We start from the raw sequence: 25,629 nt of genomic DNA on the forward strand, positions 1-25,629 counted from the left end.
ATGAATTTTTTCACTGCAGTTCGCAGTCTGACCAGCTCGGCGCATCGGACCCTGCTCCAGGCTGCTGGTCAGCCTAGCCATGAGTCTGAGCCGTCGCAGGACTGGCAACAGAGAGACACAGAACGGTCGTCCCTGAACGGCGAAGATGATTCGCCTCCCTTGTTAGTCCCGTACCTGCCGGGACAGGAACGACGCCCGTCTCGGGCCTCTCAGCCGGAAGACGGTGCAGGAAGCTCCGAAATGTCGGCCGACCCCGTGCTTCAAGCGTGCAAGAACTCCGCTCGACTTTCTGTAGCCTCTCGAGAGGCTTTCTCCGGGACGCGCGTGGTTCGCTGCGGTGGAGTTTCGAAGCGCGAAAGTCCTCTGCCGAAGCAGTCTTTTCCAAAAGCTGCAGGGGAATTTTCCCCGGAAGGAAGCACGCCGGAGAGGGAGGCCAGCAGCGACAGTTTTGTGAAGCGAATAAGCGGCGCGTTCAGCGGGTCGGTGACAGACACCGCGGACAGTGGAGCTTCCTCTTCTGCGACTTCTTCGGTTCTCTTCGACGCAGGTCCAAGCAGTTCCTCAATGTTCGGGTCCATGGTGGTCAATTTCGCTACGGCAGCGGCGCAGTCACTCATTGAATCCATTGAACAGTCCTCTCAGCAACTCTTCAGACCCCCAGGTACGTCCGGCATTCGTTGTCAGTTCTTTCGGTCGCGTAGCCCCTCGGCGGCACATGAAATTGAAGGACAGTGACTGGAAACAGGCGCCTTGCGGAGTTTTGGGATAGGCTTCTGAGAGATTGGTGCGACACTGGCGGTGCGAGGGACAGACTTCTGCTTCAAAGTTTTCAACACTCCAGTTGTAGATGTCGCATTGTACAGCACCGCTATCTCTGAAGGGATAGCAGAACAAGATATGGTTTGAAGCTCATGAAAATGGCGTTTGTGTCCAGCATTTGGCTCCGAGAAGACAAGGGGGACACGAGGGCGGGTCGGGGAGAACATTCCCCAGACCTAAAGAGAGGCCAATAAAATGCCCGGTGGCGTTTGTTTCGTCGTGGCTGTGTGGGCGGTGCAGGCATGTATAAGGTTTCGAAGAACATCTGGATCATCGACTACCCAGATCCCGAAGCGCCGAATACCGGATTCCTCGTGGCCTACCTTGAGCATCACCATGCGAATAAATATTTGATTTTGAACATGTCTGAACGCCAGTACCAACGCGTCTCTTGCCCTCCTTCTGCCTCGACAGCCCGGTCAACGAGTGCTTCTCCGGAAGAGAGAGACTGCCTACAGCCTCCATCTGATTCATTGTTCCCGAGTGGAACGGTGGTTGATGTTGCATACCGGGGCTTGCCCTATCCACCGTTGTCTTTAACGCTCTCTTTGCTTCTCAGCGTGCACAAGTGGCTTGAGTCAGATGCAGAAAATGTGCTGCTTGTCCATTGCGTCGAAGGCTTCTCGCGGTCCATTACATTCGTGGCCGCGTATTTGCACTGGACGGGCTTCTCCCCAACTCTCCAGGACGCTGTGCGATTCCTGGAGGATGTCTGCGGCGTGGACGCCACGGACCCCTTGGTTCTTCTGCCTAGCCAGAAGCGTTTTCTTCGGTTCTTCCAACACGTCTGTGTCAAACAAACGCTATTGCCTTCGCTGGAGGCGAAGAAACTCCGCAGGATCATTCTAAACGGCGTCCCGGCATTTCTTGAGGCGAGGTCCGATCCTGGAGCTCCCCACCAACCGGGCAAGCCGTTAAACCCTGAAAGTGAAGAGGGGCAAGGACGGGCTCTGTTTAGGCCAGTCCTTGAAGTTTGGAACCAAGGCGCCCTTGCTTTCTCTTCTCTCTCAGCCTGCATCCCCCAAAATGGCGTCAACGCGAAGCAGGCAGCTGGCGCTGACCAAACTGGCGCCAAACTTGTGAGTTCCTGTGACGAATGGTGCGTTCCCGACGAAATCGCGTGCCGTCTTCCGGTGTACACAGAGTCTGAGGAAAGCATTCGTTTTGACATTCCCGGAGTTAAACTCTGGGGGGACGTTCTGCTGAGACTTATCCATGTAGCTGTACAGCCCGTGCGTGATTCAGATAGGGACGAATCGGAGTGCGAAGCTGCGGGAAACCAGCAAGCAGACATTCCAGGGTCGAAGGAGCAAACTGCCTCGACCTTCCTCACAGTTGCGCGTAAAATCTCCACTGCCAGGATAGCGTTCCACACAGACATGACAAGAGAAGGCGGGTGTTTGGAAATCAGGAAGGCGGGGATGGACGGCGCTGTGGTTCTCCCCGCCTTCCCAGAGGACTGCTTCATGTCCATCTTCTTCGAGGAACTGAGCCCGGACGAGAAGGAGAACCCTCAGGAAATGGAACGGCTAAAGGAAGAAACGCGCCTACTTGTGCAAGCGCGGAAAGAGGGCACTGCCGTTCGAGCGGGTCGCTCCCAGAGTCCAGAGGGGCACAGTGCTGCGAACGGGACCCGGAGCCACGTGCAACATCCATGTGACGAAGACGAACAGCGAAGAACGCAAAAGAGGCTAGAACTGAGACAACAAGTTCAAGAGTACAAAGCTCTAGCCGAACAGTGGCACCTTGCTGCTTCAAGGCAACGATCCTCTTCCGACGAACGAGTCGCATATACTCCTCCCGGAACGGATGCGCGGGACACGGCACTCGCGACTGGCGAGGCTGTCAGTGAGGAGACTTTGCTTGTTTATGAACCGAAGGACCTTCAGGTGTTTGAGGCGCGACTAACAGATGGCGAAAGCAACGGCGAAGAGGATCGAGATCCAGTCGGGGGACCCGATTTCTTTCCCGATTCGTGCAGTGCGGCAACGCCGAGTGGAAGATCTGCCGAAACAGAGCAGCCTGGCGTGGCAGGAGCTGGAGGGTCGCATCAATCTCTCGTCAGTCACACTTGTGGCGGAACTCTGCGTGAGGCGGCTTTGCGGCCGGTTGTGGCAACAGGTCCGGGTGAGGCAGACACCTCAATCCCTCAGTTGCACGAGCATCTCAAGATGACAGAACTTGGGAGTGCCGACGACTTAGAGAGCGAAAGCGATGTTAGCTGGGGAAACGACGACGACGAACAAGAAAATGGTGAACCATAGCCAACGCGGAGGCTGGGGGAAGTGAAAGTGTCTGTGGCATATTAGCATGTCGAGTCCCTATCGTGTCCTCCCCCCGCTTTTCTAGCCCCCTCCGAACCCTGACCTACCGGTGTAGCACCACGTGAAAGAATCGGTGTCGCGACGCAACAGATCGCTTCACTGCCGTCCAAAAACGCCAACGCAATATGCGATCAGGCCTCAGGCTGGCGGCGACAGACCCAAGGCCACTAGCCGTCCCACGGCATCTCTTGGCGAAGAAGCGTGGACGCCAAAGTGCGGGAGTGCCCTCAGTCGCATCACCATTCATCCACGAAACTACCAGTATGGTTCCATGCCCTTGGATTGAATCCCGAAGAAGGGCGATAACGCAGGCAGCCTCTTGCTGCGAATAGATGGCCCTCTCTGGAGGTGTCTGGGTGCTTGTCACCATAAAATGGTGGCGTTTAGGATCTTTCGGCCCTGTCAAGCCCCCCTAGTGGTTCAGGCATCTCCGCTTGTGAGGGGTACGGACGTAGCCTTGATAAGAAGTTAAGCCAAGACGTGGGCGGTCTCGAGACACGGCCAGCAAGCGACAGGATCTCTGTCATTTCCTCAGGAAGAGTAGGCAGCTCGGAATGGACAGCGCTGACCAGTCAGTTGTCTTCTCCGGTACTGGTGTCCTCCCCAGGCTCGCCTTCAATCTCGGAACGAGCGAGCATCCATAGGTATTCTCCTCGTTTTGAACAAGGTTATGTCTCGTGTCGCGACGGTTCGACAGCGATTATCGGGAGGGATCGAGGGCACCGGGAAGAGCAAGACAGCAGCCATTGCGGGAGGAAGTCAGCTCAGAAGTTTCACTTTGTTCAGGTGCTTCGCTAGAGTAGTCCTCATGCGGAGAGTTCATGGCTCATGCCCCACCCACTTTACAGTCGATTCCAAATTGAGCTGGCATCCACGAGAGTCGCACGCAGATTACTGACAGCGGCATTTCAGACCAACACGATACCCCGCAGTTGCAAACGTTTTAACCAGCCGCATGTCGAGGTGCTGACAACTGTTTGGTTAAACGAGTGACCTCAAAAGCAGCACTAGGTGCATGTTGACACTGACCAGTCATCCGTGGACAGGCTCCTGGGGGTATTGCTGTACTTCAGAGGAAATACTTGTTCGACGGAGGAAATGTGCACGTTGCTGTTCTTCTGTATGTTTTCGATTTCAAGAGTAATTCACTCATGTATGCCAGTTGTGCGCTTGGGGAATCAATTTCCGTATCTATACCTTTTCTTGAGAGGAAGAAATGTCTTAAGTAGCCTTCAGCTGGCGCCTGAAACGTCTATCATGCCTTCAGAGGAATAACGGTTCAAATTCTTGGACGCTCCGCTACGCAGATCAAAGGCAACAGGCGCAAAACACTCAACCCCGATGTTTTCGCCGACTGTTTGTATATATATATATATATGGGGATGCAAGTACCAGCCTAGGCGTTCCTAGATCACAAGAACTCCGCTCTCACTGGAGCTCGTTACAGCCACGTGTACCAACTCCATCTGCGAAGCCACTAAAAACCAGATGCGTATTCGCTGGCAAAGAGTGACGCCGAGAAGACGAGTTCAGTAACTTCCTGTATACCGTGTCACAGAAGGTAACATGTGCGCAGTACCTTCTGCTTCACCGTGCTGCACAGCTGTTCGTCGGCGCTTGTCTCGACTAGCAGGGCGGGTCCAAATTATACAGTAGCATTTGTACGCTAATTGCAACCAACCGTCTACTCCCACATAGTAAAGGAGACGCTGCCGTTTCGATTTTGTTCAAAGCAGCCCATACATCTGTTTGTGCCCTCAGATGTCCCGGCGATTTCCCCCTGTATTTTGGAGCGAAATGTTATTAACGACTGCTGCCCCCAGAATTCTTTTTTTTGCCGTAACAGGCGAGTTGCCTTCCAGTTCACACATGATAGGTGCTGGCCTGTGTTTTCCCCCGCTAGGCTGTGTTTATAACTATCATTGTCCGGAACGTTCCGAAGCTGTAGTCCGGAAGCACTTTTAAAGAGTCGCCTGATCGTTCACACTTGTATCACCAAAATCCAAAGACGCTCTCTACTTGGGTTCAAAAGCTTGGCAATCATGTTTATCCAGGTTTTCATCAAGATTTGACCAGACTGTGAAGAGTCTGCGAGGAACACCGTCGCGCTCAATGGGTCTAACGTCATTGATGCATGGAGAGCACTCGTATGTATGCAGAACTGATATATTTGGAGTGTTTAATGAAAGAGAGAATCTGGTGCGCTGTGCACGGGCATATACTTTTTTTTTGAGGGCGATCACTCCAAAGTAGACGACGCGGTTTCGCAAGGATGCCTTGCATGACTGGGGTTGAGTTACAACCTATGTTAACTTTACAAACGAACATTCATCACAAGTATGCGCCAGTCTACCAGCTTGCGGAGCAGTACCTGCTTCCCTCAAGAATACATCAACAATCATCAGATCACACAGTCGTAGAAAAAATGTCCACCATTCCCAACCCTCATGAGCAGTCTTTCCCATCCCTGAAACAGTGAAATGTCAAGTTCTAATGCCAAGAGAAATGCAGCATCCGTGAACGCAAACGGCATGCCACAAAGCACCTGAAGTAGGTCTGTTTTTCCTGCTGTGGCCAAACTCAAGGGGACCAAAAAGGCGACCCAATACTGATCACGTGACAAGCGAATATATTGTATCCCATGTGAGACATGGAACGAGCATCGACATTCTGGAATCTTCTCGTTCGCTTGCATTGAATGACAAAAGGATGAGGTCACATAACGCGATCTTGGACTACGCCTGCAAAGAACAGAAGAAATCGCAGCATTTTCATAGGCGCCGTTGCTTCCACGCAGGAGGCAAGAAGAGCCGGAAGGCATTTCTTCCGCAGAAAGCAAGCATCACGGAGCACATGTCATACGTCCTCCCATCAGCCATGAACTAGTGAGAAACGCAAGTATGTGCACACATCTGCAGTGAGAGGATTTGGTATCGTCCGGTGGCACAGTGTGACAAGAGGGTTTAACACAATGTACAGCCAGTGCAAGCATGAAGACAAAATGCTGGTTTCAACCGTTAAAGTCAGATGCGCCTGGAGGTTCGCATTTATTAAAGCGTAACTTACCGACGAGAAAGACATCACATGTGTCAGTCCGAATGACCGGCTATGCTTGAGTGCCCTCTCGCACGTGTCATGTTCCTCCGAATGGCAGTCTCTTGATCCGCTGCACGCTGTGCCATTGCCGTCTAGTCTTCTTTTGCCAGGGTTACACTGAGCGACTGCAGCAGCGTGGTCCGCTCCATCGACACTGTCCGAACCCAACGACGGCGCGAAGTCACTCATGCTGCTCGTCGAGCATGATGTGCTTTGCGGAGTCAAATTCCCTGCCGCACCGGCTCCAAGATGACCCGACGGCACCGCAAACCCGTCACAAAATCCAGAGGTGGGCGTGAACAGAGGAGTTGATTCCTGTCGTCTCTGGATGTATTCCGGACCGTTTGGCCCCTGAACGCAGACGTAGGTGTGGTGTCCGTCGGAGTAAAGGACAGGAGGCATCTCCTGAGAGCATGTCGCATTACTGATCCACGTATTCATCTTGCGTGTATTCAACTTTGGTTCAGCCAGTCTACGCAACGCCGACCAATCTCTCTCCGCAAACGTCTTTGTCGGTCACGCAGTCAAAAAATGCATATGTAAATCGAAACCTTTATTTTCCACTCCAGCATTTACTCATAGACGGAATTCGTCGAAGCTGGGCATTCAACTGCGAATGAGCACTTGACCAGAGCACAACAGTAAGGCAACAATAAATCTAGTCCCCTCCAAGAGAATAGGGTTCTGCTGTGACTTTGGGTTTGACGCGGTAACAACTCTACAGTCCCCTTCGAAGAAATAGGTTCAAGTCTGACTTTATTACATTAGTACGTGAGAGCTCGCAAGCAAACGAGAACGCCTCGTCACTGGTTGTCTCTAGGGAACAAAGCAGCCGGCATATAGTGTCCAGGACATGTGGTGCGCTCCAGCTCCAGCTGAAAACGATTTTCCCGGGTATTTCCGCTGCGTTTGATTACGATGACGCGCCACCAAGCGAATCCACGATTCGATGCGGTGCTATCTGCGGGATGCCAGTCAAACAATGACGAACAACATGGCAGCTTCTTCGTCCACGGCCCCTCGCGAAACCGGTTTTCTTTGGTACTAGACGGACCGGACCGTTAGCGACTGAAAGAAGTGTTTTCCGTTGACCAACAGAAGCTGAAGGCGGAAGGTGAACAGGTAGGCCTCACACAGCAGACGGAACTCAGCTTGAAGTCCGAGGCACGCGTGCCTCATCAGGAAATAGCTGGTAAGGTGTAATGACAGGAAGTGTTGCACGAATCCGGTGAGAATTCGCCGCGAAGACTAATGATTTTTTCTTCACCGCAACACTCTGTTCATTTGGCCAAAAGTAAAACGGTCATGCATAAACAAGAAATGGTCAATAATGGCCGTGTCCCGAAAAAACGGAAGTTCAGTGTACGGCAGAAAAGCAAAACAACTGCACCCGCCAGCAGGTCTTTGTGCCACCGATCGGGACGCCACCAGCTGACGATTGCCTGTGGTATGCTCCTCTCTTGGACTCTACAACAGGAGTGCTCGACGCCAGCGGTGGAGGCCTGCACAGGTGGACGGTGACACGTGTTGTGGGGAGGAAACTGGCGTGCGATTTGCGTAAATCGAGATGTGCGTAGTTCGTCGGTCTAGCGTTTCCGAGCAGCCGCGGCACCTCGGAAAGTGGTGCGCTGCTATCACCGGAGGATTTCCCCCAAAACGCATGCTTGCCATACCGCCGCATGCGAGTCACAAAACTCCTCCAGCGCTTACAGTCACGTTGGCGTGGAAACGGGAAAGAGTTAGCGCTTTTCCGTACGTAGCTCGATAGAGCCACAATGAATGTCTCAGGATCCTTGCATGTTTTCCCGAACTACAGTGCCCTGCTTTAGGTAAGAGTCTGGGAGTAGCGGGTTTTATGGAACACCCTCTCGGCATTTTCTCCTGGGGTACCCGGCTCCGCAACTGCGTTTGTGCGTGAGTCACGGCTGCTGGGGCAACGACAGCTCGTGGATCAAGAGGCAGTGCCAAGTGATCCTCGGAAGCCGCTACCGTTACAATTTACGTATGGGTGTATCTGTGCTCCTAGACTCCTTTCAAGAGATAATGTAAGGATGTAGGAAATATTGATAAAGCATCCTCGCACGCCCACTCGACTGTTCTGGTACCGTGGCTGGATGAGAACTGTCAGAATATCCTCCCCACTACAAATATCTGTTGTGAAAGCCGAGTCAGGCAGCGTGGCATGCCCAGATCCTGAAGCGAAGGACACAAGCGAATCATGTGCCTGGGCTACCAAGAGAGCGATTGTCGTTTCTCGGCGACAGCGACGACGCTCAGTGCTATTCCGTATCGTTCGCAACGATGAATCCAAAACTGCAGCAGGAGAAAGATGGTGCGCAGTCAAGTATGGTGGTACGGAGCGGGGCAGCTGGTCCTAAAAGGGTGAGATGTTCGGGTAAGGTGGGGGACAGGGTCATTCGTCGAAACACCGTCGGCGGTCAGAGAAGGAACGGGAGCCCTTCGCAAAAGGAAAACGATAAGCTGTATGCCTTCTCTCGTCGCCTTACGAAACTGTTGCGGCATCAGGCATTGCAAAGGGGCCTGGCAATATCGCCAGATGGTTTCGTTGCTACTCGCGACATACTAAGATTGCCAGAGAATTCAAGGCAGGACGTGATTACGGAAGAAGATATCATCACAGTGGTACAGACTGATGCAAAGCAACGATTCTCTCTTTGCTGGCGAGCGCCTGACGAGGCAGGGGGGAACGAACATTATGAAGAGGTACAGTTTATCTCAGCGCGCACGGCAGTGTCACTGCCACAGAAAGACGCAGGCGATGGTTCAGAGGGCAAATGCAGGGGAAAACACCCACACGAAAACAAGTTAGAATCTCCTGACAGTATTGCAAAACTAGACCGGATTACAACGGACGCCGGTCCCTCAACGCGGACATCACCTCGTGGCAAAAACTGTAGCCGATACCCCGACTCACTCTGCCCTCCTCGGAATAACGGGGCTGTCTTGTGTATCAGGGCGAACCAGGGACATTCCATGGCTTGCATTGACAGTGAGAAACTGCTGCGTCCAGTTCGAAGTGTGTCTGACCTGCCGACTTGTTGTCTTAGTACAGAAGTAACTGGGTGTGATTCAGAAGAACTTGTTGCAACTGTTGTCCATGGAACGTATTGGAATCGCTGGAAGCGGATAGAAACTGAAGGCCTCTCGCGTATGTCGAGAAATCATATTCACTTTGCAAGTGGATTTTCGACCGAGACGAAAGGAGTCATCTCTGGAATGCGGGCAACAGCAGACGTGCTTATTTTCTTAGATGTAAAAAAGGCACTTGACGAGGGTCTCAGGATGTTTGTCTCTTCGAACGACGTCGTCTTGTCGCCTGGGAATGAACGTGGTATTATCGAGACACGCTTTTTTTCAAAAGTTGTCGACAGAAAAACGGGAATGATTCTTTTTCGTGGAGGTGACGGTCGTGGCAGTGCTTAACATTCTGGAGGAGGCTCTGCCCTTCAAGCGCCTAGGGAACTTCCGTACAAACGCAACGTGGTCCTTTTGCAAGCTGTTCCTCAGCAGCTTCTTCCGTGTTATCTCCTTGTCCCATCAACTGGAGAAAACGAAGCTGTCCAGAATAGGGTTTCAGTTTTTTATGTAGGTTCGAAACCTACTAGGCCTAACTAAAAATAGTATGCGGATGTGGCGAAATTGGTAGACGCGTTAGATTTAGGATCTAATAAAATTGCAAGGCTTTTTCTAATTTTTAATTATATCGAAATTTAATATTTTAAGCAAAATATAGTGTTAAAAAGAATTAAATTTTCTAATAAAAAACTATATTAAAATCTTCTTTACACAAAAAAATAGGCTTCTATATTATTAAAAAAGAATTGCCGATATCGACCACTGGGTGTCTCAGGCTTCACTGCACATCAGGTACATTTGGATTATCTCCTGGAACACTCTCACTGCCCCTCATGCATACATGTAAGTTCTTTCCTCTGTTCTTCGCTAATATAAAATGTAAGACGAAAAAACTTTTAATGCATCACAAAAAGTGGCTTTAATGTGTTTGCATCGCCATTTAGATGTGTTTCGCCGTCGTGCTGCATATGTTTTAGGTGTGCTGTCGACTATCGCTTGCCTGCTCCTGCAATAACTGTTACATTATAGTGTTTTGTAGAGACTTTGGATCTACGAAAACAGTCAAGAAGGTACGACTCTTCCGTGTCCAACTTGGTGCCGAAGTGTTGCGCTTTCCTCACGATCTATGGTTTAGTAGACCGGTCACGCCCCCGATGCTTCAGAACCCTGTCAACTATGAGCAAGAAGAAATGGCAATACGTTTTGGCATGATTCGTGCAGATTGCAGCCTCATTAGATCATATGTGCCGCGTAAGTGGCTCACGAAGTGCAGCCGCAGAAAACGTTTTGCGCTACTGAACTCTTGTCAAAAAGATTTCTCCGACATCCTGGAACGTTTTTGCACACCTGTCTCTGCAGAAACAGTGACTCTATTGAAAAGTCTTGCATTTTCTCATTTGGTCCATCCCTTGTGGTATGCTCCCACACAACGACTCGCTTACACATCCTGTGTCTCGAGATATAACTTCCAAAGAATCATACGCAGAATAATGACCAAATGGTGATTTGGCCTCGTCCCAGTATTCCGTATAACAGTCGCACAATGTAGAAAGAATGAATGTGACGGTTGTTTTCTACCCTGCTGTAACAACCGCAGGAAGCACAAAGCCGCGTCTTTCGTGTCACGTAGAGGCACCGCGGTGAAACGGAGCTGCAGCATGCTGATTGCGCTTAGACAAGTACGCGCGAAGAGTAAGGGGAGATGGATACGGAAGCGTCCCAATCTGGCCTCTTCGGTCATTGGGTCTCCACTTATTGTCATAACGTCGCTGCGGTGGGTCGCAGATTGCGGTGAAGCAGAAGTTTGGGTCTTTCATAATCCGAATTGCTCGGTGGGGATCGTATCCTGCAAAGTGGAGCAGTTTGTATGCATACTCTGGAGAGAAGGGTTGCCAGCCAGACTTACTCGTCCAATTCTGGGCGACGCACTGAATAAACGAATTCATTTCTTCGGCATTCTTAATTATTTTATCGCCCGCACCTTCCGCCAGCCTCTTCATGTACACGCGTTGCATGGCATAGGGCGAGTACACCAATCTGGCCGTGTCGTCTGTGTCGTTTGCGTATAAACCCTGAAAATCTGAAAGCGTCTCCGCTTTCCCGTCCCACGCACATGTAGAGTCCAGAAAGAATGGCGGCACCGCAGGCACTTGGTGTCTCGGACCTATATTGACTTTGCATCTGGATGTGCTGCCGGCTTCGCTGTCACATCGTCGCTTTTTGCGACTGTAATGTGACGGACTCGGGCTTGCTGACCGTGGTGAAGCATGATTGACTGCAGCTTTGGGTGACAAAGCTACCGCAGCATGTCGCTTTTTACTTGCCATATACTCCTTCTTCTCGACTGTGCTGCAACCTTCAGCGCACATGGTTTCATGAGGGAGTGAAGCACCGTTAGTTTCCTGAAGAGGTTCCGTGTCATTATCGCCTACTCGAGTGGCCTCTATTACGTGAGCATCGTCCGCGCCACCCCCACATGACCCTTTTCCCCCAGATGTTTCTTCTCCTTCCACGAGAATCCCTACAGCATCGTTCTCGCAACACCTCCCCTTTTCCACAACCCCCTCCTGAACAGCCCCCTGCACATTTTGTGGTTGCTGACCACAAATGTGTCCGTTCATCGACTGGGAGGATAGGCATGCCCACTTTGACGTGGAGCCACTCGAAGGGAGTTCCTGTTCTAGGCGTGCGGGATGTAGGGATTGTCCACAGTTATCGCAGCCGAGCTGCAGTCCCATCCCGCCGCACTGCGAGCAGTGAGAATTACTCCTTCGGTCAGATACCGCGACAGACGCATCTGCCTCACCTGATCGTATCTCAGTTTCCTTGCTTGGCGAGCAAGGAGTACCCGCATCACGGCCTTCGCATAAACTGTCGGCTGATGCAGGAGACGACCCTCTCTCACAAGATGTGTGAGGCTGTCGTGCCGGTGACCTGACACCTTCTCGATCTTGTTTTCTCGTGGCAAGCAGAGAAAAGTTGACCTCTTGTAAATGTTGTGTTGTCTCCTTCACTGCGCAATCATTCGGTAGTCCTTCGGGCTGCTCGTCGCATTCTTGTCTCAAGATACCAGTGGCTGCCGAATCTGCGGACGCGGCACTAGGGCAGCTAGTTGACAGCAGAGGAATAGCTCCTAATCCAGCCTTCGACATTTTCGGAGAAAAGGCGAAGGTGGGCTTCTCGTGTGCACATCTCTCTTGGGATGTGGCAGCCAAGCCCATGTGCGGCCTTCCAGATCCGTTGTCAAGGGCAACGGCTGTATCTAGAATCTCTCCCGCATTACCAGATCCCGAGCGTGTTCTTGACGAAGTCGACTGCAAAGCGGGGCCCTCACCTGTCGAATGGTGGCCATTCTCCTCTTTCCGTGCACCCTCACGGACAAGGCTGTCCCTGGTCTCCATGACTGGAACTGTACAATGAAAACGGACGACCGGTTCACCTCAACGGGACTCCAACGCCACATTCGTTGAGAGGAAGACGTCTTAGGAGCTTCTCAAAGAACACATATGGAGCTTCGATCTTTCAGACCTCCTCGAAAATGCTGACGGCGAAAGTGCCGCGTTTCTACTGATGCCACGTATAGGACACCTGCTTGCCGCTTGCCCCGTGCATGCGCAGATGCAGAGGAAAAAACATCTGCCGCAGCAAACTCAATGACATACCGAAACTGACCATTCGGCCTGCGTGAAAAAAAGCGTAGTGCTAAATTTTTTAAGATCACGCTGCTTTGTCGCAGTAGCAAGACGTTTCCGAAAAAACGTGCAAAGCTGTCATCTTCCAGCGCACAGCTACATCCAGGAGAGGGTGGATTGCGAGAAGAAAAGAGAGAGGTAGAAGCGTGCACAAGTGAAAGAAAAACATGTAGAGCATGTGTATCGTCACAAAATTCTAGATATAGAGTGTATGAGCATTCGTGTAACGTAGAAATGATCCGAGCAGGAACCCATCGAGTCGCGCCGCCAATTTGAGCTTGATGCCACTGCGATGACGGCAGCCTTTGACGGAAGAGACGGGTGTGCGAACCGCAGCATGCCGCGCTGTGTCGCGCAACCCCAGCACGCCGTCCGCTTTCGAACGCCTCAACACTGGTAGATCCTTGGTTGTCCCCGTACCAGTGTCTACAGCGCAGTGAACACACTGTGTCGCCAAAAAAATACTGGTAGATGAGTTCCCTGTTATAGTCATCGCCTTCCAAGTTCGGACGAATGTCCACTGAGATGGCGACAGGAGGGACGATTTTTCCGAGGACAACGCCCACTGGCACACATAACGTGGGAGGACAAACCACATAGCAGTTGTGTGCAGCTGCCCGTCGTCTGCAGTCATCTCTCTGTCTGTGGGGCTTCTTGGTTTCCTATTGGCAGAGACACTTCTAATGTACTGTGACGGCAGGAAATTGACTGGCACGAAGCGATTGCAGTCCGCGAGTGCATCGCGACGCCGCGAAACTCATCGGGTGAACTTCTTCTGCGGTGATTCTCTGATAGAAGCAGAATGTAGCGATTTGCATTGCCCCTATTGTCGGTTCTTCGACTGTCCCAGTACCAGCATCACATTTGAAGAGAGATCGAGAGCGCAAGAATGGCTGTGTCGCGCAGGGCTGCGCGGTACCGCCGGCGTTCAGTCTTGTGCTTGCTTCGATTTGAAACTACACGGGGCATGAGTGAAGAGAATGGCCCTGCGCCAGTACACACTATTGGGGCACCTCCCGGCAATGCTTTAGGGGGACTAGGCTGTCCAGGCCTTTCGGCTTTGACAGCACGGGTCTCTATCCATGCGCTTGCATTCCTCAATCCATGACAGTTCACTTGAAAGCGCCCCAAAACGCCACATCGTTGTTATTTGTCACGCATAACGCAAGGTAAAAGCGCCAAGGGGGAAGGACTTCGAGAGAAAAGAAGCGAGTAGGTTTTTCTGATGCAGCGCATTCAAGGGAGTAAATGTTTTGTCTCATGTGGTGGGCACCTGGCCATATGCCTGCCGTTGCAGTGTGCATACATCAGGGCGCAGCCGACTGTTCTTACACTTCTGTGGATCACTCCAACTGCAAAGCTTCCTTGTTTATGATCTGTATCTCTGTTTTGTGCTACTCCCTCGTTTTGATACCGCGAGGTTGCTTTATTGTTTTGCTGATTTCCAAAGATGTACTTCGGCGGCCCTGATGATATACCCATTGAGGGGATGGAGTTTGAGAAATCAAAGCCTAGGATTCTGGTGGTCGCCATGTTCTGCGTTGCCGCGATCGTGGCTCACTTCTTCGCTCAAGATGTGAGCGATCTAAATTTTATCCGTCCAAACAAATTTCATGGCCATATGCAGATGGGAGGATGTGTGACAATGGCCATCTTCGGTGAGTGAAGTAGACGCACACACCCAGAAGGCCGTTGCTGAGGCTGAGACCATTAGGCTCTCTTTTGTATTACTTCTACAAATCCCCAACCCACTTAAGCATCACCCTCTCGCTTGCCACAAGTAAACTGAAGCCGAACAGCACGGAATCAGCCGGTGTGCACACTGAATCTGTAGGCTTTGCTACTCTCTTCATGACTGGATTTATCTGGCTTGGCATTCTAGTAGCCTCTCAGTTGGTAGGTTCGACCTTCCCGGTTCCGCTGACATCTAAAAAGCACGAATACGCATACGATAGCAAATATGGCTTACAGACAGTGTAACGAAATTTGAGTAAGCAGTACTACAGAAGTTTTGCTTTCAGCTCCGACATGTGTGTCCGTGTGTAGGTTTATTGTGTACTTCCTCGATTCTGTCGCCGCCGGCATCGCTCTCTACCAGATTCAATATGTATTTAATTCACCCAGCTCTGGTGAGGCAGATATCCGCATATCACGAAACGGCTGTATCTGTATCGTCCATGCCTCAGGAGGCCCGCGTTCGTTCCTGCCCAGATGTAAGCCTTCTCGTACGTCCGAAAGATTCTCTGGTCGATGATTCGATTCCCGAAGGGGCTGATTATGGGGCTGGTGGTGGACTATCGAGCTGGAGTCCATTTCAGGTAAGCACACGAGAGCTCTACGTTCTCTGTTACCGACTCATCCGTTTCCTCACCAGGGACCAGCACAGACAGTTGGAGGTGACACAGACGTTTCTCAAGATGCCCAATCAGGAAGCAAGAAATGAATCACCCGAAGGCAAAACTTCCCGGAAAGCAGTGTACGCGCTAAACAACGCGTCGACCAGAGAAAACTGAGATTAACACTCTGTCTGACGCGACTTAGTTTCTCTCGTTACATCACTTTCACCTGGTTGTCAAGCTACCAGTCGTAAACCGTCCAGACACATATATGTACGGTGAACTATCCCTTCGAAAATGCTCTCGCACGCCACCAATCTTGACAGGGCCGAGGCCAACACCCACCACGCTCAATGTAACATCTCGTTGTAGACTCAATGCTCCCGCGAGACCATCAGGTTCAGACTGTCATTCGATTTTCCAAAGACACCTTTGCTGTTGCGTCAGTCTCATCACCACCCAACACGGCAGGCGCCCCACGACAGTCACACGAAGTGGTTTGCCGGCATTACTGCTGTTTGACCATACTATACGCCCAAAGGACTGATAAGAATTAACGGTATGTCAGTCTCAGTCGTAACTAATTATCTCGTAGCTTGAAGCATTACATAGGAGAGCCAGTTGGAAATCCAGCACCAGGCACTCCGCCACCAAATTTAGATGTAAGGCTACCCATAGCCGCCATGACCTCTGGATCACTAGCGTACTTTGAAATCGAAGATGGATTGGACATGATGTCCTGGAACGCGGCCATCATCTGCGAACAGGCAAGCAGCTCAAACCAACTTGCATATGAGACATAAGCAGGCGACACATGCCTACGTTACGCGTGGCATTCTGGGGATTAGTAAGCCAGCCTGCCTACCTTCGGATTCTCAAAAAGCTTCTTAAGTTCGGGATCGTTAAGGGCTCCAAATAGGTTACCTGCGAAATGACACATTCCATTTCAAAAAACGTCATGCGATTCAGTGCGCAAACAACCCTGACATCATGCAAGGAAGCATCCCTTCTGTTCCTTACCCGCTCCACCTGGCACGGAATTAGAAGGCATGCCGCCGCCACATCCTCCTCCCATGCCACCGCAGCAGCCTCCGGGGGTGCCTGTCATCCCAGAGCCTCCACAGCTACTGCTGGGGAAGGTCCCAGGCATCCCTCCGGAGTACCCGAATCCACCTGCGCCTCCCGGAAATCCTGCTCCACCACCAAATCCTGGAAATCCCTCAGGGAAACCCCCGGGGAAACCACCTGAAAGTAACCACAGGCAGCGCATAGATAACGTAACACGACACCAGGAACCATTTTCGCATGGAGGTGTCACCGACGTGTCTAGATGCAGCGACTTGCCTGAGCCTGCAGCATCCCTCTGTTTTTGTTCTTCGTAAGCGCGTTGAGCCGCAGCACGACGCTTCCTTGCTTCCTTTTCACGACGCTTTTTCTCCGCCTGGGCACAGACACAAAAGGAACCGATACGAATTGAGGGAACCCACGGCTCCGGGAGCTATCGAAAACCTGGATCAGCTGCCATAAATGTGAAATTACCTCCTCGCATTTCCGGACAATTTTCCGTTCATGTTCCTCAATCTTCTTGAACTTCTCGTCCACCAACTTCTGCATATCCCACAGCCCTTCGTCATAGTCAATCTGCAAATTGTCACAAAATCCAAAGACACCAGCGAAGACGAAGCACACATTGGCCCTACTACATGCTTTACAGCCCACACACAATCTCAAAAACATCCACCCGGGACTTCAAGAAACAACCTGCCGTCCCCCAACAGGCACCATTACCGTCTCTTGCGTTACTATCAACTTGTTAGGGCGACTAACCTTTTGGCCCATATCAAGGTCACTGTGGGCTTCTCGCCATTTGCCTAAAAGCCTGCAAAAGCAACATGCCGGACGAGCAGATCATAAGAATGCACCTTGTTTCAAAGGAACTGACTCGATGTCGCAATACGCACTTGGTCTGATGCTCACCTATTAGCTTTTCCACGTATTTTGTACGCCCGTGCACTATCGGGGTTTAGTTTCAAAGCCTCATCGCAGTCACGGATGCAAGCAACGGGCCTCTTTAGTTTCAGAAGGACATCGGCTCTTCGTGTGTACAGCAGCGCCGTCGGGTTGCCGATCAGCAGAGCCTCGGTGAACTTCTCCAAAGCCCTTTCAGAGTTTCCTGCCTAGAAAAGACGCAGATGACCACAAGCCAAAGTCCAGTATAAGTCCCTTCAGGCCACGGACAGGTGAACAGTACAATGCTCACTCCTTCCCGTAACCTTACCTCGCATGCTGCGGAAGCCTCTTCCTTCAGCTTTCCCAACTTGTCCAGCTCGTCATCTGTTAGCTCTTTTTCACCCTCCGGCGCAAGCGGAGGCAGGGGACTGGTCTCAGGAGGAATAACTTCACTGTCCTTCAGGCTCTCTTCATCGAACTCCTCAACTTCGGACTGCATACACTCAGAGTCAGATACATTCGGTACATCATATACGTCGCCACAATCCAGGAGTACATTGACTCGACAGTAGCCGCATGCTCTGGAAGCCACCACGAACCCATTACACACGAACCCAGTGTGTTCCCTGTCGGTGCTACGGCATAGATTTGTGATCTTTACCCCACGAATTCGTCACTACCAGCGACAGAATTGCAACTGATATTCATACTTACTTCCAACGATGAATCGTCGGATGATGCCTCAGGCACCGGAGACGTGGTAGGTCGGTCTGGCGATCCTGCCCCTGCCTGCCTCTCAGCAGGGATCGCTGCCTTGAGAGACTGAAGGTATTCCTTGAAAAATGACAACTCCGGTCGATGCAGAATGGACGGGTCCCTTTCGCACATTCCAATGAATGCCTTCAATTCAGCAACTGCAAAAAGCCACAAGAAGCGCGCCGCAGTTGAAACGCATTACGCTCAGAGGCTCCAGTACCGGCGCGATTCGTTTTTGCCGCGGGAAGCTTACAGGAGGAAATACCTGTCATCCACACATCTCAGCAAAACCGTGTTCCGCTGAAGACATGCACTCATTCACGTATGAAGGAGCTCTTCCAGTGACCATGCAACATCGGACGCGGAACGTGTCTTCTCAGGAACGCGTCCCCCGACAAACCTGCATGTCACGCGAAAAACAAAGGGGACACTTTCGCCTGCTATCTAGAAAAGCTGAGACCTTAACTCTCCTCGTTCACCAGCCAGAATAAGCTCATCAAGGTCCGACACGAGACAAACTTCTACAGCCTTCCGGAAGTACCTTTCTGAGGGCTGAGCGCCGCCATAGTTCCTGCTTCTTCGACACACTTCCGCGACGAGGCGCACACTGCAAAGAAGTGCAACGTTCCCCCTTTCTTGACGTCCGCAGCTTCTTCAAACCGTCCGAAATCCAGAATGGATTAAACACGTCCTCAAATATGGCCAAAAACGTTGGATACCCCTCCTGTGGCCCAATGCCTGCAACCTCTCTGCGGGTTCACAGCTCCCGCTGAACTTTCCACACAGGTAGTGTTCAAAGCATACGGACACACGGCGTGGATGCCGTAAACCTTGATCGCCCTTGCCCCGCATATAAGCTCATTGCTGCAGTTCCGTTGCAGCCGTGCATGCATGTTGTGCTCCCATTCAGCGGTGCTGGGAACGAAAGACGGAAACGTCGACGGCAGTGCAACGAGGGCACTGAATGCTGCTTGGTGTTGCGTTGCAAGAGACGCAGCCCGCCTTGGAAGCCGCGCGTGGCGAACCTCTCACAGGCGTCCTGTAGAGCAAGTGTGTCGCTGACTGGCTTGGAGACGCGTACACTGCGGGGCCCTGTGCCAAATTTACCGCTACCGCCGTTAGCTTGGCTGAATTTATTCTGTCCCTTTTGGATTTTTTTATTCGAGATAGATGTTCGTTCCCGAGGTAGTGTATGAGAATAATGATGTAACAAGGGGCGTACTTTCCTGCTATCTGGCGAGCCTCAATTGTACTACGGCAGGTCGAGCTGTGCACCCGACAGTGCTTCGTCTTGCATCCAACGGGGATCCTATCGACGTCTGTGCCGACATCGGCTGTGTTGGTTTTTTGAACCTGACAATATGCGGTGGTGAGAAGAAGTTTCCAAACACGAGACTGGAAAGGCGAGGTGAAGGCCACTCTCGGCTCGAAACCGGCACGGCCATTAGCCGTTTCTACACCAGTGAGAACTTAGATCAAGCCTGCTGTGAAAAAGTGGCAAGGGTTCGTTCCAGCTTCGTTCTGGGGGGGCTGCCTACCTTTGTCGCGTTCATTCGACTCGAAGCCCCTGTTTAGGGCGTCTACGAATTGATGGTTCCATTCACTCCGAATTCGTTCATATGAACTTTCTGTATACAACGATGTGGTATGGTGCCGTTGTTTTTCGTCGATTTACAATCTAGACCAGCAGTGCACAGCGTATTGCAGAGTCCTTGTGAACAGCGTTTGCCGAATCCAAGGAATTACCCTGTAGTACGATGCATTCGCACCGCGCTAGTTGGTTGCATGACAGACGATGGCCCTGTTATTTAACTGTGAAGTGTCTATGTGCGCTTCTGGAAGAGGAACTGTAGGGGAAAGTACCACGGGGTTTTCTTCTGTATACACTTCCGGGATAAGTGGTGGCTATGGGAGGTATACATCGTTCGCCAATGATGAATGGTGTATCTACGAGTGCTAGTGAACTGAGTGTGTTTGGGGAACGCAGGCTGTTGTTAGCTTTTGGTTTGTGGTGATGCACTAAAGTATGTGTACAGGCATCCGTTTCAGGATGATCGCAGTTTCGAGGCGCCATATCTTTGTGATTCGTCTTCTTGAAGCCTTCCATGGACGCATTCCGCGGCACAAGTAGCGGGTTGCCCACACGGTAGCGAGTCGGTCAGGTTTATGGTGTACCTACGCTTCGTGAATTGGAATAGCTGCGTCGCCTTGCCGAATCTTCAAGTCATTTTCTTCAAGTGTGTCTGGTGTTTCGATCTCTCGCAGGCTGGCATCGTGCCAGAGGAAATTTCCTTCGCCGTAACACTCGTTGAAGGCAGTTGTGTGTGGTAACAGGTCTGCCGCCCCTAATTTCCAGTTTTCCAGGCAGTTCGCAGCCTCCCCTCACCTCGTATCTGTCGGATTTTCAGTGAAGTTCCGACGGGCAGCGAGCTTCCCGGTCGTGGAGACGTTCACCTGGAAGAATATACGAGGAAAAGGCATTCCGCTAGGTTTCAGTACTCACGACTTCGGTCGGACTCGGCGCCCACTGGGGGCGGGCTTGTACGGGGCACTTTTTTGCACGCTTCGGAAAGTAGATTATCGAGCCCGAAATGTTGGTACTTCAGGAGGCGGCTGCTTTCTTTCGTGTGTGTTGCGACGATGGCCTTTCCTTCTCCGCAGCTTGCCGCCGCTGGACAGAACCCCGCCACCGAACATGATGCCACAGCCCGGCAAATCAGATTGGCAGGTGGGCTCAGGCTGGACGGCTCGCTGTCGGACGCCGTAACCGCTGCATCAACGTCTCTTACCGGCTCGTCCAGCCTGTTCTCCCCGTGGTTTCGGTGGAAACCGTTCTCTCGGCGCTCGTCTGAGACGGCTCATCGCCCGATGGCTCCAAACGAAAGCGACTGTCCGCCGCGTCCTGCCGACCAAGTCATTGTTCGCCCATGCAACAGAAGTGTTTTTTCCGTTGGCAATCTCTACGAATCGCAGTCTAGAACGGATGGAACTTCTGGACGGATGCGGCGTGTCTTTTCGGCGCAACTTTTTCCGAGTTATAATCCTGCGACCGGGTCCACGGCCTTCCGCGTTCGACAATGCTATGCAGGATCCAGTACAGCAGCAACTGTTCGCAGTGGCAGTTCGAGCAGGTGCGCTGACACTGTGTCAAAAGCCACGGACGCATCAGAGAATTCTCGCGGTGAAACTGACCAGCCACAAGAATTGTATGGTAGTCACGATGCAGGCGATCTGTGTGATTCGCCTGATCTGTCTAGCAACATCCACAAGCAAACAGAACGGCACGACAGTGAGGTAGAAAGGGAGAAACGTATCACGTGCGGGCAAAGCTCAGTCACAATCTCGTCTGTGGAGAATCAGGACGAGCGGGGTGTTTCGTTGACTAAGAATGAGTTGCTATTTGTGGGGCCGCCACATATGGACACTCATCAGTCTGAATGCTCCCAGGATGTGTCATTCGGGTGTGGCGGACTGGATGGCGGGGCAGGTTCAATGTCAAAGAATAGAAGGCCAGAGAATGTAGATGAGTCTTCAGCTTATCCGCAGAGTCTTCGGTCACAGGACAGCGCTAGCGACTGCAAGGAAGCGCGTAATGTAGAATGTAAGCATGAGAAGAAGGCAGGATGGGCTACGATTTCTTCGTCTCTTGATGTGTGTGAAGCGGGCCACCAAGATGGTTTCCAGCATTCTGAGACGCAGGAGGATCGGTCACGGCTTCGGCAACAGCAACTCACTATCAGAGGCGGTAGCGTCTTTGTGTCTTCTTCGTTCACCTATGGAGCCGTTGCCACTAAGAGGGGTAGGGTAGGCAGTAGGGATAAATGGATTTTCGGCAGAGGTTTTGTTTCCTCTCTGCAGAGGTCGAGAAGCAGCGACGAATTGTGCCCGGATGCCGATGCAGCACGTGGGAGCACATACGGGTCAGGTCGACACAACCGTGCATCGGAGTTGTGTGAGGATAGGCGCTCACGCAATCCGATGAGCTGCCCTTACGTTTGGGGAACGGATCAGTCGTTTTCTTTCACAGATGAAACGGCTATTGCGCCTTCGATTGCCTCTGACGGTGGAAGACGGCAACTGGAGAGTCTTCCAGACCACGTGATAAAAGCGTCTTTTCTGGGGGGTAACTGTTTACGTTGCCGGCGAAACACTGTTTGCATTCCGCCATCTGGCAGTGGTAAAAGGTGGACGGAAAGCCAGACCCAGGAGGGTGGCGCCAGCGTTCGACTGGAAAAGGACACGAATGTCTCAGGAGAAATGACGAAATCTCAGAGATCCTCTGCGCGGCGTGCTGGCCGTGATTGCGGATGTCGCTCTGGCGAAATAGAGACGTCGTGTAGGGCCTACGGAGACACCAGTGGTCCCGATGATGGTGGCACTGACAGGGGCATGGTTCGAAAAAGCAGCAGTGGAAGTACAATATGCAGCACCAGCGAATCAGATAGAGGCAGTGGATATTCAGTTGTGAAGGTGATAGGAGGCGCTACCAAACCGACTGCCTCTGTGGCCGCACGAGGGGGTACCTCACACGACGAGAACAGGAGTGTGCTGAAGAAGCGTGAGACTGACAGCAGCGAGCACGAGACTCGCTCGTTGGCAGATGATAGGCACGGGCCAGAGAGTGCGAGCGTGAAGGCGCCGGACTCGTTTGTCCACGTGGAACTGCTGCACGAGGAACCAACCTTCCACCAACGTCTTCAGTTGTTTCCTTGTGGAGCTTCAGGGACGGACTTGGAGATAGAGGGATCCGGAGAGAACTTTTTTTCAGAGGGAGGAGACGTGAATCGTAGTCTGTCACTCGAGCTGTGGGACACGCATGAGGTAGATATGTACATCGCGCCAGCGCTGCGTGTTCTTCGAGAACCGCGAGAGCAGAACGTTCACGACAGCGCGGCGTCTGTGGCGTTGTCATCTTATCCGTCGGCAGTCCCGGAGCGTTACAGTGACAGCGAGCATAGGTCTGGCGAGCAGCCGAGACGGTTAGGGCACAAAATCTCTCCGGGAACAGTACATAGGTGCTCTGCCGTGGAGGCAATTTCGTTCCATCAAGAGGTCGGTTGGAAGCAGGGGAGAGAAGCCAAGGTGCTGGGAGATGCGGAGAAGCAGGATATTCACCAAAGTCAGGCGGGAGCTACTACAACGGATGCGACCAGTCGGTCGTCCGGCTCGCGGCGTAGCTCCGGATTTGCTTCTGTCTCATCGAGCAGAGTATCAAGCAGTGCCCCGTCGGATTCCTCGTCCGCTGCAACTATTCATATTCAGGCAGATGTGATTGAGCAGGAAAGCAGCCACGCAGAGGGACAACAATTTCACAGAAATTATCCCTACAGGTCGCTCAACTCTTGCAAGCTCGGGTGGGGGGTAGCAATGGGCAACAAATGCCTCGACAGCGACCTTCTCGTAGTCAAACGCAAGCACTTCTCCCTCATGGTCGAGGACGAAGACGGACTTCTCCATTTGGATGACATGCCGTCTTTCGAAGGTAGGATACACACCCCGAGTGTCATTCATGCAAACGCAGAAAAATGTCTCGTCGGAAACGGACCGTTTGGGAGGGTCGAATGTGGGCGTGGGAAGGATTTCGGGAAGTATGTGATGTTCATGCTGACGCTTGGACAACTTGAGATGTTGGAGTTAACTGAAAGAAGTCGAAACGACACAGTGGAACGTTGCTGTTTTCTAAATCTGAACAGAGTGGTTAGGCGACTTCATAGTGGCATCATTAGATGTTAGGTAGCAAGACATATGAGGACGCGTGCACATATCGTCGTCAGCAGCGCCATGACATCTGCACAAGTGTATCTGTACAGGACGTTCCTGTTTTCTTCCGTTCTTTTCAGGTTGCCTTTTCGTCATAAAGCTCGCGTCATCGCGGCGTTCTTCTCCGTATTCACGACTGCTGAGGTCTCTCCCATATCGGCGGCATCTGTTCTTCGTTCTCTCACAAGGCCACCTCTTTTGGTTTCGGTCGTCTCGAGACTTTGTTGGTCGTGGTTTCTCAGCTGCTATTGGGAGTGTCTCCCTAATCATCAACCAGTGTCACGTGGAAGTCGCCGAGTCTTCTCCGACTCTTCACGGAGGCCGGTTCCGTCTTGAATTCAAGAATTGGCGGAGAAGTATCGAGCTTCAGGCTAGATCCGACGGTAGTGGCAAGAAGAAAAGAAAGAACCGGCTCGAGGCTGAAAGCAGCCGGGGAGCGTGGGTGCAGCAACTGCTTGCGACGATTCAAAAGGTGTGAACTGCCTACCATTAACGCCGTTCGGTTGAGTTTCCGCGGGTCAAGAAAGGTGCTTTAGAATGTTGATTAAATGTTGCCAGAGGAGTTAGAATAGAGGCGTGAAAGCCGCATCGTAGCAATGTTTTGTGTGAGAATTTTGTGTTTTTACAGGCGGAGCAAATTCGAGATCGTTTCCGGACGGTGGATTGGGAACAGACACAGCACCACGCAAGGTTGATGGCTGAACGTTTCGGTGTAATTTAAAAACTCAGGACTGTGCGTAAAAGCCATTTTCGCACCCCTGCAATCTTTTATGTCAGATGGCAATCGTTTTAGTTTACACGCATCCGTTTCACGTTGTTACGCGTTATCTCTTCCAGATACACGGATTGTGCCGGTGAAGTCGAAAGCCTGCAAACGGCAGTGTGTGACTTCTCAAAACAGGTCATGTGAATTTCACTCAAAGCAGTATTGTGCCCAGTGACTAAGGTAAGCAAAGACTTTCGAACGAGGTGTTCGTGCTAGCTGCTCGTCAGCCAGTGGGCTTAGTAACGTGGAAAAGGATAAAATGTCTGTACTCTTGCCACCTCGTGAAAAGAAGCGACACAGCTCTCTCCGCACGTGTGTCAGTGAAGTGTTGGACTAACGTCTTCACCAGAGCATATTATATGTGGGGTTTTCTGTGTACACAGTCGACATATAGGGGGGCAATGTAGAAAAAGCAGACTGCTTGCAGGTTTTGTCTGAAGTCGCTAACATGCTTGACATTAGGTTTGAAGATGTCATCGAATTATGAAGTCGTTAGCTTTCTTAACGGTGACTGTCATGTGCAGCGACCCGTCAGCTTGTCAAGGGTCTGTAACACTGTTCAATTTCTAACGGTTTTCAGTCTGTAGGATTTCGGTGACGCTGACATAATCACGAAGTGACGCGCCCCTCCGGAGACTTGATTTTTCTCAAACGCGGAAATCCGACCAGCGACACTGATTCTAAAGTGTGGAATAAACTCTCATGCGCTGAATTAAAAGATATGACGCGACAGAACCCAGTTGAGTTCACTCGCAGCCAACATGCACAACACATATCAGGAAACCGAACTGTTCAGGAACAGTTTGTTTCGTGGAAGCGCAGCCATTCAAGCATTTCGCTTTCTGGATCGCCTCGCTCACGAGCACAAGAAGATAAACAGAAACCGCCACCATCGCTACCGAACTCCAGTGACCAAGTGGCACTCGCGTGGTTTGAGTGGACTGACAGTTCTTTCGCAAGCCAGCAGTGCATGGGCTCAGCTACTTGGTCACGCAGCGGGCAACAACGTCGGAATAGAGAAATGGCTGTTTCCG

The 25,629-nt window shown here is 51.7% G+C and overlaps 7 protein-coding genes across 7 annotated transcripts; 4 read left to right on the plus strand and 3 right to left on the minus strand.

Annotated features, from left to right (window-relative positions):
• On the plus strand, positions 1-3,302 carry TGME49_232620 (hypothetical protein; the record flags this gene model as incomplete). The annotated part of the gene is made up of 2 exons (XM_002368090.1): positions 1-661; positions 1,060-3,302. The coding sequence occupies 2 exons, from the start codon at positions 1-3 to the stop codon at positions 3,081-3,083; spliced, it is 2,685 nt and encodes an 894-aa protein (XP_002368131.1). The 3' UTR covers positions 3,084-3,302.
• Positions 3,303-5,193: 1,891 nt separating this feature from the next.
• TGME49_232630 (hypothetical protein) lies at positions 5,194-7,679 on the minus strand. Its single transcript, XM_018780331.1, has one exon. The coding sequence runs from the start codon at positions 6,678-6,680 to the stop codon at positions 6,015-6,017; it is 666 nt and encodes a 221-aa protein (XP_018636811.1). The 5' UTR covers positions 6,681-7,679; the 3' UTR covers positions 5,194-6,014.
• Positions 7,680-7,947: 268 nt separating this feature from the next.
• On the plus strand, positions 7,948-9,683 carry TGME49_232640 (RNA 2'-phosphotransferase, Tpt1/KptA family protein; the record flags this gene model as incomplete). The annotated part of the gene is made up of 1 exon (XM_002368092.2): positions 7,948-9,683. Exon 1 carries the CDS (start codon positions 8,541-8,543, stop codon positions 9,681-9,683), a length of 1,143 nt encoding a protein of 380 aa, XP_002368133.1. The 5' UTR covers positions 7,948-8,540.
• A 1,111-nt stretch (positions 9,684-10,794) lies between these two features.
• TGME49_232650 (hypothetical protein) lies at positions 10,795-13,242 on the minus strand. Its single transcript, XM_018780332.1, has 2 exons — positions 12,142-13,242; positions 10,795-11,691 (listed from the first exon to the last, which is right to left on the minus strand). The coding sequence occupies exons 1-2, from the start codon at positions 12,734-12,736 to the stop codon at positions 10,958-10,960; spliced, it is 1,329 nt and encodes a 442-aa protein (XP_018636810.1). The 5' UTR covers positions 12,737-13,242; the 3' UTR covers positions 10,795-10,957.
• A 1,165-nt stretch (positions 13,243-14,407) lies between these two features.
• TGME49_232655 (hypothetical protein) lies at positions 14,408-15,736 on the plus strand. Its single transcript, XM_018780333.1, has 9 exons — positions 14,408-14,603; positions 14,655-14,685; positions 14,742-14,807; positions 14,862-14,923; positions 14,983-15,017; positions 15,074-15,156; positions 15,214-15,240; positions 15,296-15,345; positions 15,402-15,736. The coding sequence occupies exons 1-9, from the start codon at positions 14,478-14,480 to the stop codon at positions 15,468-15,470; spliced, it is 549 nt and encodes a 182-aa protein (XP_018636809.1). The 5' UTR covers positions 14,408-14,477; the 3' UTR covers positions 15,471-15,736.
• On the minus strand, positions 15,289-18,786 carry HIP (Hsp70 interacting protein HIP). The gene is made up of 10 exons (XM_002368094.1): positions 18,611-18,786; positions 18,028-18,227; positions 17,642-17,806; positions 17,341-17,540; positions 17,191-17,242; positions 16,903-17,004; positions 16,708-16,804; positions 16,384-16,608; positions 16,229-16,287; positions 15,289-16,120 (listed from the first exon to the last, which is right to left on the minus strand). The coding sequence occupies exons 1-10, from the start codon at positions 18,633-18,635 to the stop codon at positions 15,968-15,970; spliced, it is 1,278 nt and encodes a 425-aa protein (XP_002368135.1). The 5' UTR covers positions 18,636-18,786; the 3' UTR covers positions 15,289-15,967.
• A 2,360-nt stretch (positions 18,787-21,146) lies between these two features.
• TGME49_232670 (hypothetical protein) lies at positions 21,147-24,550 on the plus strand (the record flags this gene model as incomplete). Its single annotated transcript, XM_018780334.1, has 4 exons — positions 21,147-21,200; positions 21,928-23,551; positions 23,910-24,301; positions 24,458-24,550. 4 exons carry the CDS (start codon positions 21,147-21,149, stop codon positions 24,548-24,550), a joined length of 2,163 nt encoding a protein of 720 aa, XP_018636808.1.
• Between the last annotated feature and the right edge of the window lie 1,079 nt (positions 24,551-25,629).

The sequence above is a fragment of the Toxoplasma gondii genome, chromosome VIII (assembly GCF_000006565.2).
Source record: "Toxoplasma gondii ME49 chromosome VIII, whole genome shotgun sequence".
Classification (NCBI taxonomy): Eukaryota; Apicomplexa; class Conoidasida; order Eucoccidiorida; family Sarcocystidae; genus Toxoplasma; species Toxoplasma gondii.